This window comes from Wyeomyia smithii, chromosome 3 (assembly GCF_029784165.1).
Source record: "Wyeomyia smithii strain HCP4-BCI-WySm-NY-G18 chromosome 3, ASM2978416v1, whole genome shotgun sequence".
In the NCBI taxonomy this organism is placed as follows: domain Eukaryota; kingdom Metazoa; phylum Arthropoda; class Insecta; order Diptera; family Culicidae; genus Wyeomyia; species Wyeomyia smithii.
In genome coordinates, this window is record NC_073696.1 from 203720690 (window position 1) to 203736868 (window position 16179).

At 40.5% G+C, this 16179-nt stretch overlaps 1 protein-coding gene across 1 annotated transcript; it reads right to left on the reverse strand.

Moving 5' to 3' along the window:
- Positions 1 to 2595: 2595 nt before the first annotated feature.
- Positions 2596 to 5813, reverse strand: LOC129731229 (uncharacterized). Its single transcript, XM_055691062.1, has 5 exons — positions 5208 to 5813; positions 3667 to 3829; positions 3312 to 3602; positions 3037 to 3253; positions 2596 to 2978 (listed from the first exon to the last, which is right to left on the reverse strand). Exons 1-5 carry the CDS (start codon positions 5573 to 5575, stop codon positions 2749 to 2751), a joined length of 1269 nt encoding a protein of 422 aa, XP_055547037.1. The 5' UTR covers positions 5576 to 5813; the 3' UTR covers positions 2596 to 2748.
- Positions 5814 to 16179: the final 10366 nt, after the last annotated feature.

Genomic DNA, 16179 nt, shown 5'->3' on the forward strand with positions numbered 1-16179 from the left:
GGCGATGAAAAGAGGTACAAGCTGTTTTAGCTATGCGACCAAAAACGATTTCTTCTGAGTTATGACAATTTCAACTTGAATGATCAATTGAGGTGAGCAGATCATCCACAAAAAATTAACCCCTTACTGAAAGCAGCATTGGTCCCTCTAATTGACAAAACCAACAACCTTTCGGGAGCGAACATTCAGAAAAAGTTGCAATTTCAGTGTCTACTTAAAATTAACTTTTGTGTAAAATTTATTTTTAACAACCTTGCATTTATTAATTATTTGATGATTTTTTAACATTAAAAAGCTTGAAAAACAGCACCAAGTATTTGTTATATGGATTAATGAAAAAAATATGGCCATACTCAGGAAAAAAATTTGGTGGGACTGATATGCGATTATTTTTAAGATGGGATAATTTGACGAGACATTTTTTTCTGACCTTGTCAAATAAAACATACTTTTTTGATAGAATCGGATTTTTAACTCAAAAACGAGGAAAATCCATATGGGACTGGTATGCGATTATAGGCAGTTTACCTCGGATGAATGCATTCTTGCACACAAATGTTATACACACATACACGTTTTACACACACGCTATATACATACACACTACTCACAAGCCCACGCTCCTCAGACACACCCACGCTACTCACATACTTACACACACACATACACACGCTACTTACACACACACGCTACTTACACACACACACACACACACAAACACACGCTACTCACACACACGCTACTCTCACACACACACACAAACACACACACACACATACTACTCTCACACACACACACATACACACACATGCTACTCACACACAAATGCTACTCACACACACATGCTACTCACACACACACGCTACTCACACACACACACACACAGACACACTTCTCACACACAAACACACACACACACTACTCACACACACACACACACACACACACACACACACACGCTACTCACACACACATACACACGCTACTTACACACACACACACACACACACACACGCGCTAACGCTACTCAGACACATACACCTGTCACCAGTGCCGATCACGTCCTGTTTCAGGTTGTATTCCAACAACGATATCTGAATTAGATTACCACTGGTGGGGTCCAACTCAGATCGAAGGGAAGCCGAACTGTTCGCTTCGACGGTCGACCAGGGAATGATCTTCTCTCAACACGGAATGTCCTTTTATAGCGTCACTCAGTGTGGGGAACTTGGGTGATTGGGGGAAGAACCAATCACGTGGAAGCATCTCTGCTTTCTTTCTTTGTCGCTTGCGTTGGGTTATGAATGCGATGCCAATTAGCTGACATTGCTAGCCAATGACTGGATGCGTGAAATCATTTAGTCTGGGTTTTTGAAGTCTGCGTTAGGGAAATATACCAATCGTACGAAAAATGTATGTGGATATTCGACCTTCAAATTTTCCCGCAACTTTCACGGATTAATGAGAAAATTGCACCTAAAACTATCATGTTATACGAATCTTGTATGTTTTAGCTTTCCAACGGTATATTAACTATTGAAATCGGAACAGTTGTTTGAGCGCTATTAGCATCTAAAATCTTCCATTCCGCCAACCGAAAACGTTACATGTTCAATCCAGTTTTCCCAGAATGTACCTTAGTATAGTGAAGAAAGACGTAGTCCCACGTCAAAAAAAAAAAACTGAAACCCGTAAATCAATGCGACCAGAAATAAATAAAATTAATAAAACTCAGTCAGTGCAACTTGAGTCGTGGCCGCGATTTCACATAAATTACGAAGGCATTCAAATGCTCCAAAATCTGGCTGTCAAACACTTAGCTTTATCTTCAACAACCTAAAAGTATTGGACTCTTCAGTTTCTGATGAAATGTAGCAAGAGCTGGAATCGGTGATTTCAGCAGGTATTAGACGAAGCAAATATTTGCTATTTTTTAATACAGATTTAATTTTGTGCGATCTTAAGCAAAGTTTTACAGAAGGGATAGACGATTGTTCATGAATTTCTGGATTGAACTTGAATAAATTTTGTTCTTCAATTGATAATTAATTTGTAAAAGATTGTTTGAAACTTTTAATTCATAAACTTTATTTGAAATCTCATTTTTGCTAAGGATTTTCCCCTTTCCCGGTTCCCGGGAATTCCCGGGAAATGAGATTTTTCGTTCCCGTTTCCCGGGAAATCCATTCTCGGGAATATTGCAAACCCTAGTGTAAGCTATATGTGAAGATAAAAAATGCGAGTGTAACTTGGCTGTGAACAACTAATTCACGAAAGAGTCGAGCAATTTATTCAGACGAGCTATTCGTCCAAAAACCAGCTGACTCGCCATCTGTAGTACCAAAATTGGTCACTGCTCTCCTTCTCTTTTGTAATAGGTTCTGTTCTCTGTGCCCAAACGTCGAAATTAACTGATAACAAGTCAAAATATGGATGGTGGAAGGTGAAGTGTATGATGAATCGATTTTGATAGGTCAACAGATAGCAGCACTAATCGTCGTGGAGGTGGTGGTTGCCTCCGAAATGTATGAAGAAACTGGAACTCGTGAATATTCTTCAAGATATCTTTAGTTGCAGTGTTACGTCTGATAGTCTGTGATATAAGAGTGGAAGTTCATCGGTTCAACCGTGAAATTACAATTTATTATTTTCGAATTACTTTAGAATTGGAATGCAACAACATATCAACTAGCTGAAAGTAGCTTGATACTCGTGATATTGTTTGGATTAAGCGAACCCGTTGTCCTTTCAAACATCCAGGAAACCTTTGGTAAGAAAAACAGGCAAAGATTTCTGCATAACAGCCGCATAACCAGGTTTCCGATACCCAGCCTGAAGCATTTCTTGCATTTTTTCCATATTGTTCATATCAAACAACTCGAAGCCTTCTTCAGGGTCGTTGTTTTTCGAGTGCTCTTCCATCATTTCTTCGAACGTTACAAGCATGAATGGTAGGAATGCGGATGCCAAGAATATTTCTGCAAAAGTACATTGCTGATCATTGACCTGAATGGAATTTACTGAAAGTAATTTTACCCAAATGACCACATTTAAGAATTTCAACGTTAAGGTCAAGTAAAGTTGGAATTTTTCCGAGATGTCCGAATTTATTCAGCGATGCTACGAATTCGTCGTAGTAAAATTTGATTAGTTCGCCGCGATGGTTGTCTCTGGTTTCTGTTGAACACAAGTTATAGAGAGAATAGATTATGTCGATAGCCGGAGATCCCCACACACTGATTTGGTAATCGAGCTGAAAAAGTGTTAACAGATTAGTAGATAAATAGTTTTGTTGTTGTTGTGCAGAGTACCAGTAGTATATCCTTAGTGGTTTCGTTTTCGACCTTATACATCATATTTTTGTAGTGGAAATCTCCATGGTTTAACACATTGTAGATGTTGGATTCTTTCAACTGGTAGATGTGATTGACCTTTTTGTGAATTTTCTTCTTAAGGTTTTCAACCTTTTCACTGAAATGTTCGTATCCTGGCCATTCCTTGCAAACGTTGGCCAGTAATCCAATATTACTGTCCCAGATTGTTTCGAATTCGTCATTAGTAATGGAAGCTAATCCTTTATCTAATGTTTTTATCACTGGGACCTGAAACAAAAAGAAAATCAAATCAGAACATTAGCCAAATTGGTCGCAACGATTTTCGCTCTACCGTGTTAGCTAGGTGCACCGATGCTGCATGCCATCTTGCCATTTTTTTGTAGGCTATCTTTGCTTCACTCAGACTCAGAAGCTTATCTTTCATGCTGTATCCTCGTTTAGAAATATCTTCGAAAACCATCACAATGTTTGGCTCTTTTGCGAAACACAACAATCTGGATTGAAACGATGATTACTTTTAAGCATTTCCACACCAATTTGACCTAACAGGCTCTAATCCGTATAAAACTTCAAAGATATATGTGTTAGCTATATATTAACAATGTATACTGATTAATCCTCAAGAGTAACTCATCAATAGGGCACATCACTTAACTTTCATCAAATATTAACACAGTACTTAGTAGCATTAATAATATTAATAAAACGCATTGTTTCGTGCAAATTGGCGAGCACGAACTTGCTATCAACTGTAACTATTCTCAGGATATTGCAATAAATAAAGTTAATTTAATATAAGTGTCTTATTTTTGTTGAAATGCATAAAGTATAGGTCATTTCATTCTCACTTGCGAAAAACTTAGTTTGAACATAACAAAACAAAATTGCAAAAAAGTAATATTTAATCACTCGATAACAAGAAGCCACAAAACTATGCCAAAATAAGTTTCTTGTAAGTCTAAACAAATACCAAAACAGGCCCCCGCAAAAGTTTTCTTCTCATGGCTCAAGACAAAAAAAATCTCAAAAATTATAGACAAAAATAATTTAATAATACATCTTCATTAACCTTTTTTGTAATTATGTGAATTTTATCTCTCACAAAAAAATATATTGAGAAAATCAAACGTTCAGAATGCTAAACATAATGTTTTTACAGTTCATATATTTGCTGTAATGCATGAATTAGCTCATCTCATCTTTGTTACATTCTGTTAGGGTTTTAGTGCATCTAGTCCGATTTTTGCTTGTGTGCTTTTTCTGATGTTAAGTTTTTGTCTATCTCCTGAATTATTTCGCATATGAAAAACAATGCTTATGGTTATGACCAGCAAAAAAATTATCACCCGCACAAGGTGGCTACTGTGACACAATGAAGCAAGCCAAGAAGTCGCAAGAAGGACGATAAGATAAGCGAACGTACGAAACAGGTGAGTAGTCTGTCGCGTGGTTCTCTTTCTGGCGCAGATACGGATGGAGCAGCGCGCACGTCTTTATTTATCTTGCGATTACAAAATGCTAACTCACTGAATCACAATCTAAGCTATTGATGATTCTTGATGATAACTGCATATAAATTTTCAGCTTGATCTTTCTTGATTCTTTGTAAAATGTAATTTCAATTTAATGTAAGAACAAAAAAAAAAACACGTAAACAACACAAATCAGGTTATTTGAGCCGACCAGTAATAGAAGTAGCTAATGGTTGTTTTTGTTATTTTTGGCCTGACGATGCCAACAGATCTCTCGACAAGTTGTGCTTTTAACTGCAAGTAATCTTTACGTAAATAGCAGCGCGTCTCGTCTACGTCTCGCTGATAATTTTTGTGTACTAGTCAAGATTAAAGTGAATTTAATTTGACAATTTCTCACCTTGGTCCTAGTTCCGTGTCATCTCCTACCGACCGAAGTAAGCGATGCATTTCTGGCATTACGGTGTTGTACATGACGATCTCCGTATCGAACAAGACTCCATCTTTGAGTATGTCCCGTTTCAAACCATTCGCGTCGGGAACCGTTTTAACTATTAACGAAACTTCATGATCTGCTCCACGGCTTTGATATTTTACAATAGCACGAAAAATAATACTGGCAAAATGATCTCCTGGTCGCGTGCCAGGGACTATTTGGCACTCAGTTACGCTTAGCCCGTTGTTGTTCTCTGATTGCTTAAGCACTTTTTCGAAAAACGCGCTGTTCATCCAGGCTGGTGCATGCATTTCATCTTTATTGAACACCATGACTGCTTCTTTTGTCGCAACCAGATTTAAATATAATATATCGAGTGGCGTTTGGCGAAAAACAGGCGTCTATTCACAACCGAGGCGCGCTATTGACTGTTTCTAGTAAATTGATCACAACACGAGCGAGTTCGCTATAACTACGGGTTCCGAGTTTTTTGTCGCACATGTGATGAAATATTATCAATTCTTCCAGAGAAGATAGCGCGTTTCTGGTCAAGTTTAGGTGAAGTTGACCGCTTATTTAGAAGTAGATTGATGCCGACTGATACTCCCGGTGGCCCTTTACGGACAAGAAGCATGGACGCTGAAGGAAGCTGATCGACGAGTGCTTGAAATTTTTGAGCGTAAAGTTCTGCGATCGATACTTGGCGGTAAACTGGAAAATGGAGTGTGGCGCAGACGCATGAATCCAGGGTACCAGGTATACAAATATGCTGATATAGTGAAGGTAATACAGCGGGGCAGTATAGTGAAGGTAATACAGCGGGGCAGAATGCCTGACGAGAGAGCCGCCAAAACTATCTTTAGTAGAGAACCAGGAAGAGGCCGTCGACTCCGTGGTAGGCCTCGCACGTGGTGGATGTGCGCGGTGGAATAAGATGCACGATCTGCTGGTGTATGAGGAGACTGGAGAACGGTTGCCCAGGACAGAAGAAGCTGGACATCTCTAATTCGCTCGGCCCTAGACCGGTGAACGGTCCGTTAGCCAACAAAAGAAAAGGAAAGAAAAGAAAAGAAGAATTTACCCACTAGTCGAGCGCCAGTTTCGTGCTGTGTTAAAAAGTTTCCGACATGTTGCACGGTTCTGGGATGTGTTTCGTCAGTTTCCCAGGCGTCTTATTACTCGCATATCTCCATCGATTTGATCAAACCATGGTATGTGCTGCGCCCCTCTACTTCTGGTGCCGGTTGCTGAAGAGAAGCGATTTCACAGGGTTTCCGCTCGGCATCTTTACGACGTGACAAGCCCCCCGCAGACCGGTGACTTTCGCACAGGTTTGAATTGAGGTTCTCTCCAAGCAACGCATGCAGTTCTTGGTTTTTGTGCTTTCGACATCCCCTGTCGTCCGTCTGTAAGCCAAAGTATATAGTCCACAGCACCTTCCGTTCGAAAACTTCAAGGACTCCATGTCTTCCGGGAGAAGCGTTGTGATTTTTTTGCTGGTTTTATTGTCGGCGATCACCGGAAGCCCCGAAAACTCGCACTCGTCGACCACCTCAGGCCCATCGTCGTCTGCAGAGACTGGACTTGGGAGGCTGATGTTGTTCTCTTTGGAGCATTTTGCTCGCATGTTTTTCGTTTTTGAGTTGTGAATCAGAGAAAGGGAATTGTGTTTAGTGTTTTAGACCTTAATTCGTAAACCTCTTAGCTAGCTAGCTAGCGAAAGTTATAATGATCAAGGAGCTAAGAGCGGCGATTAATCAATGCTCTCGATTTCTGAACTCACCTGGGTCACTCATGCGCCGCGTGATCATACTAAATGTCCTACTTTTCAATTTTGGTATTTAAATTGAACAAGAATGTACAGTTTTTCGTGGTTCTTCGTTTCCGCCCTAGTCAAACACAGCAGATGGCTGTGTACTAGTTAGCTTGATATTACCCGGTAGAAGGCCGATTCATTTCCGAGTTCCAGCTACGTAAAAGTGACGGACCCCTGTAGGCTAATATGAGGGGAATAATGGGCGCCGTTACATCCGCCCGCACTTCGATATGATGTGAGTCTTCTTGAAGAGAAAGACTTACCTCATATTCCTATTATGTTAGTGTTACAGTTCAAATATTTAAAATGCTGACGTTTCATGTGAACTAAACGGAAGAATTTACTTCTTCCATCTGGCTTCTGCTGATTTCTGCGCTGGGTTACGGGCGAAGTAGACGAGAGGAGGGTTTCATCAGCTTATGCGGGTACCATTATAATGCTTGTTTCTCGTCCTTTGTGCATATAATTTGCGCCTGGTAATTGGTTTCGTCCTTTTGGGCACCTGGTCAAAGCTTTGGTGAATACCAGTGAACCTGTTGTACAATAAAGTGCCCTTGACCGACCGTGCAGGGTTTAAAAAAAAGATCTACGTAGTGTGATAAAAAAAGTCTGTAGTTTATGAGAACGAACCAGAACCAAAGCCGTGGTGTTCTGCTCGTTCGTGATTTCGCTATTTTATGTTTGACGTTGTTCTGCTGACCTCTTTTGGACCTTGTATTAATGGGAACGTACTCCATTCCTATATGCGTATGCGTGCGCCATGCGTATTGCCTATCAATTTGGCACAATCGTTGTTCGCCTTTTTATCATTACATGTATTAAACTCGACCGCGAGCTGTGCTTTCTTCAAGTCTTCTTCTCCTTCGCCTCCTTTGACCGTCGACACCCGACCGTCCAACTCCCCGTAACCAGTGGCGTAGCGTGACCGGGTGACACCCGGGGTGGAAAATTTGGGTGTCACCCCCACTCACCCCCACCAGGTTGCGGTGAAATCATTTTGTTATCAAAAGTTACGAGATTTAACACGTTCGTTTTCAATTGCATTAAATCTACCCATTTTTGAAAAATTGGTGAGACTATTAGGAGCAAATTTATATAATTTTCGAGGGTTTCACCGTGACCTCCACCTAATTGATAATTAATCTCACGCATGTCACCCTTTTGAAGGTGACACGTATGAAAATTTTCCTCATGGGTGTCACCCCCTGGAGGGTGACAGACGGGGTGGGCCGCTCCCTCCGCCCCCCCTCCCCACACACTACGCCAGTGCCCGTAACCAACGCTCATTACCGGAGTTTATGGAGCACCCCTCTCTACTTTTTTCTCGTCGACTCTGTCCTAATCGTCTCGTTGTCGAGCTGGATCACGCGATTACTTATCGGCTACGCGTGTCCGATCACTCTGTTTTTCTCATGGTTCTGTGGCTAGCGATGTCGGTCGGCTAGCTCTTCCACACGGTTGTGATATCGGGTTCGATTCCCGATCAGGGTAATGATTTTTTCGAGTTGGAAATTCCCCCGACAATGGGGAAATTTCCAACTCGAAAAGATCCTTAACACTGGGACACGGTGTATCGTTGTACTTATCCTACAACATGCAAAATGTGCCAAAAACAATACCGATGACGAATTCTCTCAACTCAACTAACCTAGTTGATTGAGACCCCTATAAGCCCTGGTCCTGATCGAGACCGCTATCAGCCCTAAATCCTGGCTAGCGTGCGATATTGTTGTTGTTGTTTTGTGTCCGGTCACTCCTCCCGTCTCACTCCGCCCGCAAGATTTTCGTCACACGGTTAAGTAACTTATCAGCAGACCCTAACGCTGGAGGACGACAGGCCAGAAAGGAACTGGAGTTTTGCTGGCCCTGAGTATGGGAGAACTTATGCATGGTGCACCCGGCGTGCAGATATTTAGGCCGTTACAAATTTTATTTTCATTTTATGTCACCCCCCCCCTTCAAAAATCTTGAATATTGGAAGGGGAAGAAAAAAAAAAACTCAAACCGTTTTGTTCATTTCATTGGTTTTCCGACAGCATAAATGTTTAATTTAGCAACAAACAAGTCAGGTAACAGCGAGAGTGTCGTCGAAAGGCAAGCGAAATAAATAAATAATAATAATAATAATAAAGTGTTATTTTTCAAAATTTATTTGAGTGCAAGTTACAAACGTTATAACTTGCACACAAACTTTGATCAAAGATATTTCTTTTTTTTCGTCTCGGTGCTATTTATTTTTCGTCCCCCCCCCCCCTTCTGCTAACTTTGATAACCTTGGACATAAAAAGAATTCGAAATTTGTATCAGCCTTAATAAAAAAAGAAAAAAACTGCTATAGTCAATACCGGAATCAAAACTACTATAATCAATACCGGAATCATCTCGAGACCAAATATATATATTGTGGCGCCAGCACTAAATTGGTGTTCCGAACTTCCTTCCGACTTTACAAACACATAGAAAAACTGCGTGTTCACACAACATGGACTGCGGGAATGATTTCAATGTATTTGTTTTTGTAACTGACAGCGCAGTGGCGGCTGAGATGGTTGCAGTGTTGCGAGAAAACTAAAAATAAACATCGGAAGAGAGCCTGACTGCTAGTTTAATGAACTACGACGTTTTGATAATTTCTATTTAAATGCCACCATCGGAAGCAGTGGCAGATGCAACGGAACCCTGCCTTTCCCACGTGGTTCCAATAGGGTCCCGTCGCATTAGACGACGCGCAGAAGGATCCAGAAAGGAGCCTGTCCTGTCAGTTGCCGGTTCTTTAAACTTTACCTAACGCATGGCTTTGGGCGAGGAATTCGCTTACGCCCTCCGCTTCGACTTTGGTGATACTTAAACCACAGGTCACCAGTAAGCAAGAATAACTGCAAGTGTATTAAACGACAGAAACACCTCCAGAGTCAAAGTCCTGCGCTAGAAAAACACTTAGAATCAAAGTCCTTTGCTTGACTCGCATGAAAAACAAAAAACACTATCAATGGTGTGCCGCGTAACTCGCCGGTGAGTTACCGGTTTGTTTATAAGCAAAGCAGAGTGACGGAGTGTATGAACCACCGCTTGGAGATAAGCATGAGTCGGGCAGATATGTTATTGTACTAAAGTAGAGACAGGCCGAGGAAGATTAGTAGGATAAAAAAGAAATTGTCTCTCGCGGATACACTCTAGGGCTAGCATTAAGTTCTTATGTAAAATATAATTCAATCTTCGTGTTAAATCACAAGTTCCCGGTAGGGGACCCGTAGCGCCCCCGACACTGCGTACCATCTGCGATGGAGTGCAGATGGAAGATGGGTTGTGACGAAGGCGGATAAACCCCGAGTTGCATCTGCTGCTGGGAGAACCACTCATCGTTCACACGGTGAAAATCGGAAACTACGGTAGGCTGGGCATGTCGTAAGGATGTCGGACGACAGCCCGGTGGAAATGGTTCTCGGTAACGATCCGACCGGAATGAAACGACGAGACACGCACCGAGTAAGGTGGCTCGATCAAGTGGAGGACGACCTGCGGGGCCTCCACAGACGACATGGCTAGCGAACTGCAGTCATGGATCGAATTGAATGGAGACGACTTTTTCGAACAGCAAGGAACACCTCGGCCTGGAACTGACTGGTAAGGTATATAACTCAAGAACGGTCTTGGAAGCAGCCACATTGACTGCTCTCTAGATGCCCTCGTCATCGCACATCCTCCGCATTATGTTATCCGGTGTGGTATCCGCAACTCCGCAACCGCACATTGTGGACACTAGGTGACTTCGTGTGCCCAAACTCATGAAGATACTGCCTGAAGCAGTCTTGATCTGACAGGATCTGTGTCAGATGGGAGCAATCATCCCACGACACCTCCCGATTCATCCGGATATCGCCGGGATAAGTCTAAGATGATCTTCTGGTGTTACGTATACCTCTTGTGTCACGTTGGTCTAAGCACTCCACCCTAACAAGAAGCTATTACGTTTACTGTCATAATATCGCCGAACTCTTTGACATGATGTGTGATAATGACGCTATAGTCATAGTAGCCTTCCTACAGACATAGACAACGTTGACTCGCCACAGACCTCTAGAGCTATGTCGTCTGTAAACCGCACAATACCGGACCCAGAATAGAACCTTGCGGTACACCTGCGGTTTATTGATTTATTGAAAAGTATCTTCTATACCTATAAAAATGCAGTCCGGTTTGTCAGTCTGTCTCGGAAACTACCAAACCGATTGTCGTGAAAATTTGTATGTAGGGGTTTTAAGGGCCGAGAAAGGTTACTATGATGGTTTGAGACCCCTCCCTCTTCTGAAAGGGAGGGGTCCCATACAAACGAAATACAAATTTCTGCACATCTCAAAAACTAACCAAGCAAATGGAACCAAATTTGGCATGTGGATGTTTTTAGGAGTAACAAATATGTCCATATTGGTTCGACACCCCTCCCTCTTCTGTGAGGGAGGGATTCCATACAAATGAAGCACAAATTTCTGCTTATCTCGAGAACTAACAAACTAAATGGAACCAAATTTGGCAGGTGAATATTTTTAGGGGTAACAAATATATCCATAATGGTTTGACACCCTCCCTCTTCTACAAGGGAGGGGTCCCATACAAATGAAACACGAACTTCTCACAGCTCGAGAACCAATCAGCCAAATACAACCAAATTTGGTATGTGAATGTTTTTAGAGGTAACAAATATGTCCATAATGGTTTGACTCCCCTCCCTCTTATGTGAGAAAGGGGTTCCATACAAATGAAGCACAAATTTCTGCTTATCTCGAGAACTAACCAACTAAATGGAACCAAATTTGGCAGGTGAATGTTTTTAGGGGTAACAAATATATCCGTAGTGGTTTGACACCCCTCCCTCTTTTATAAGAGAAGGGTCCCATACAAATGAAACTCAAATTTCGCACAGCTCGAGAACCAATCAAGCAAATATAACCAAATTTGGCAAGTGAATGTTTTTAGGTGTAACAAACATGCCCATAATGTTTCGACGCCCTTCTTTCTTCTGGCATATCTCCAAATACTATTTCGAAATCTAAGATGGCGACTTCCGGTTTCTGAAAAACAGCGGCAAATGACCAAATACCACCCAATATGGGTATTTCCGGAATTGTTGTCCATAATGGTTTGACTCCCCTCTCTCTTCTGTGAGGAAGGGGTTCCATACAAATGAAGCACAAATTTCTGCTTATCTCGAGAACTAACCAACTAAATGAAACCAAATTTGGCAGGTGAATTAGGAGTTGAGTTTCATTTGTATGGGACCCTCTTCTATAAGGGAGGGGTCCCATACAAATGAAACTCAAATTTCGCACAGCTCGAGAACCAATCAAGCAAATATAACCAAATTTGGCAAGTGAATGTTTTTAGGTGTAACAAACATGCCCATAATGTTTCGACACCCTTCTTTCTTCTGGCATATCTCCAAATACTATTTCGAAATCTAAGATGGCGACTTCCGGTTTCTGAAAAACAGCGGAAAATGACCAAATACCACCCAATATGGGTATTTCCGGAATTGTTATGATGCACTGAAGCCACAAATCGACCTCAGACAACAAATCGAATTATAAGATGGCGTCTTCCGGTGTCTGGAAAACAGCCGAAAATGACCAAATACCACCCAATATGAGTGTTTCTTTAACCAGAATGACGCTCAGAGGCCAAAAACTGTCCCCCAATGCCATTTTGAAATTCAAGATGGCGACTTCCGGTTTCGGAAAACAGCGGCAAATGATCAAATACCACCCAATATGGGTATTTCCGGAATTGTTATAACGCACTGAAGCCTTAAATCGACCTCAGACAACGTTTTGAATTGTAAGATGGCGACTACCGGTGTCTGGAAACAACCGAAAATGACCAAAATGAAGTCACACGTCAATTTGATTTAATTTCTTCCCAGAATTTTTTACCTGCAGAAATAATTGAAACTAACTTGAATGAGATTAAATCAATTATTAAAAATTTCAAAAATATGAAAGCACCTGGTGACGATGGAATCTTTAATATACTAATCAAACATCTCCCTGAGAGCACAATGGAATTTTTAGTGAAAATTTTCAATTGCTGCTTAAAAATTGCATATTTTCCCAAATTATGGAGAAATGCAAAAATTACTCTAATTTTAAAACCGGATAAGAACCCAGCTGAAGTTTCGAGTTATCGACCAATCAGTTTGCTTTCTTCAATAAGTAAACTATTTGAGAGAATTATTCTTAACAGAATGATGTCACACATTAACGAAAATTCAATTTTTGCAGATGAACAGTTTGGATTTCGCCATGGGCATTCCACTACTCATCAATTGCTCAGAGTTACTAATATGATACGAGCTAACAAATCTGAAGGTTATTCCACTGGAGCTGCTCTTTTAGACATAGAAAAAGCATTCGACAGTGTTTGGCATAAAGGTTTGATTGCGAAATTGCAAACTTTTAATTTTCCAATTTTCCTAATCAAAATTTTAAAAAATTATCTTACTGATCGAACTCTGCAGGTTGTCTATCAGAATTCAAAATCTGATAGATTTCCTGTCAGAGCAGGTGTACCTCAAGGTTCAGTCTTGGGTCCAGTCCTGTACAACATATTCACTTCAGATCTTCCTGATTTGCCTCCAGGATGCACAAAGTCATTGTTCTGCGATGACACAAGCATTTCCGTAAAAGGAAAAAGCCTTTGTGTCATATGCAGTCGATTGCAGAAAAGTTTAGATATTTTTTCTTCCTACTTGCAAAAGTGGAAAGTCTCTCCCAATGCTTCTAAAACTCAAATGATAATTTTTCCGCATAAGCCCAGGGCTTCTTTCCTCAAGCCAAACAATAATCACGTTGTCAAGATGGATGGGATTATTTTAAGTTGGTCCGACAAGGTTAAGTACTTGGGACTAATTTATGATAAAAAAACTTATTTTCAAAGAGCACATTGAGAGTATACAAGCCAAGTGCATCAAATATACGAGAAGTTTATATCCTCTGATTAACAGGAATTCTAAACTTTGTTTAAAGAACAAACTTTTGATATACAAACAAATTTTTAGACCAGCAATGCTTTATGCTGTACCGATCTGGTCAAGTTGCTGTTCAACAAGGAAGAAAACGCTCCAAAGGATTCAGAATAAAATTCTGAAAATGATTTTGAAGCGTCCTCCTGGTTTGGTACACTCGAATTACATAGACTTACTGGTGTTGAACCATTAGAAGCTATGTCAAATAAAATTATTAACAATTTTCGACAAAAATCGTTGCAATCCTCAGTTGCTACGATAAGCTCTCTTTATAGCCAATAAGTTAGCAATTAAGTTAGTTGTAAGTTTACTTCCCCTTTTCTGACAAGTAGGTTTAAATCCCTACGAATGATAAGTCCTAATTGCGAAAGCAAACAAATCCTAACAATTAATATTACAAATTTCTAACAGTGTTGAGAAGTCACCATTTGTGATTGGACACACATACTCATTATTTACTAATATTTATCATAAATACTTAAGCTACTAACAAATCCCCCCTTAAAAAAAACCGAAAATGACCAAATAACACCCAATATGGTCATTTCTCCAACCAGAATGACGCACAGGGGCCAGAAATTGTCTCCAAATGCCATTTTGAAATCCAAGATGGCGACTTCCGGTTTCCGAAAAACAGCGGCATATGACCAGATACCACCCAATATGGATATTTCCGGAATTGTTATGATGCACTGAAGCCATAAATCGACCTATAGACCTCAGACAACATGTTGAATTGCGAGATGGCGACTTCCGGTGTCTGGAAATCAACCGAAAGTGACCAAATACCACCCAATATGAGTGTTTCTTTAACCAGAATGACGCACAGAGGCCAAAAACTGTCCCCCAATGCCATTACGAAATTCAAGATGGCGACTTCCGGTTTCGGAAAACAGCGGCAAATGATCAAATACTACCCAATATGGGTATTTCCGGAATTGTTATAACGCACTGAAGCCTTAAATCAACCTCAGACAACGTTTTGAATTGTAAGATGGCGACTTCCGGTGTCTGGAAAACAGCCGAAAATGACAAAATATCACCCAATATGAGAGTTTATTCAATCAGATTGACACTCAGAGGCCAGAAATTGTCTCCTAATGCCATTTCATTTCGAAATTTAAGATGGCGTCTTCCAGTTTCTGAAAAACATAGGAAAATGACCAAATACCACCCAATATGGGTATTTCCGGGATTGTTATGGTGCACTGAAGCCACAAATCGACCTCAGACAACAAATCGAATTATAAGATGGCGACTTCCGGTGTCTGGAAAATAGCCAAAAATGACAAAATACCACCCAATATGAGTGTTTCTTCAACGAGAATGACGCTCAGATCCAAGATGGTGACTTACGGTTTCGGAAAAATAGCCTGAAGTGACCAAATACCACCCAATATGTGTATCACCGTATCCAGAATGATGCAAGGAGCTAAAAATTTACCTCAGACACCAGTTTGAATTGTAAAATGGCAACTTCTGGGAAACAGCCGGCAATAACCGAATACTACTACATATGGATATTTCCGTAATCGAAACGATGTATAGAAGCCAAGCATTGACCCTGGACACCATTTTGAATTCGAAGATGACCACTTTCAGTTTCTTAAAAACAACGAAAATAACTGAAATGCATTCATTCTATTTCCGGAATAGAGGTGATGTACAAAAGCCAAAAGTCGAGGATGTTGTCATTCCGATAAAACCAATCATTTCAAATGATATAAACAAATCCCAAGGAATCAATGAATTTGAAATGTTTGAAATTATGAAATTGAACACTAAAATAGGCGAGACGAAGTTTGCCGGGTCAGCTAGTAATTAATATAACAGAATTCACTCTTCGACAGCAAAAAAATTGGTTGAATTATTTGGTATTGCTTTATCGTTTTGTAATTGCAATCACATTATTTTATGCTCTTGATTACAGTAAAATATCATGAAGATCTTTAAATTCAGTAAGTGTACAACTGATGTTACCACTATGTAAACAAATTGTTGTTTATCGCTGTAGGATTAACAACCAACAACAAATCTTAATTTTGGATTGACACTTTGTGTGAGGTAACGTCTTGCATCAAAATAATAGTATAATTTGAAAA

Bases quoted from the DNA above. Each gene is read 5' to 3' on its own strand.
- LOC129731229 (XM_055691062.1), bottom strand. From the start codon at position 5,575: ATGGTGTTCAATAAAGATGAAATGCATGCACCAGCCTGGATGAACAGC. The intron at 3,603-3,666 runs GTAGAGCGAAAA...TTTTTGTTTCAG, and splicing joins CGGTGCACCTAGCTAACACG to GTCCCAGTGATAAAAACATT. The intron at 3,254-3,311 runs GTACTCTGCACA...ACACTTTTTCAG, and splicing joins CCACTAAGGATATACTACTG to CTCGATTACCAAATCAGTGT.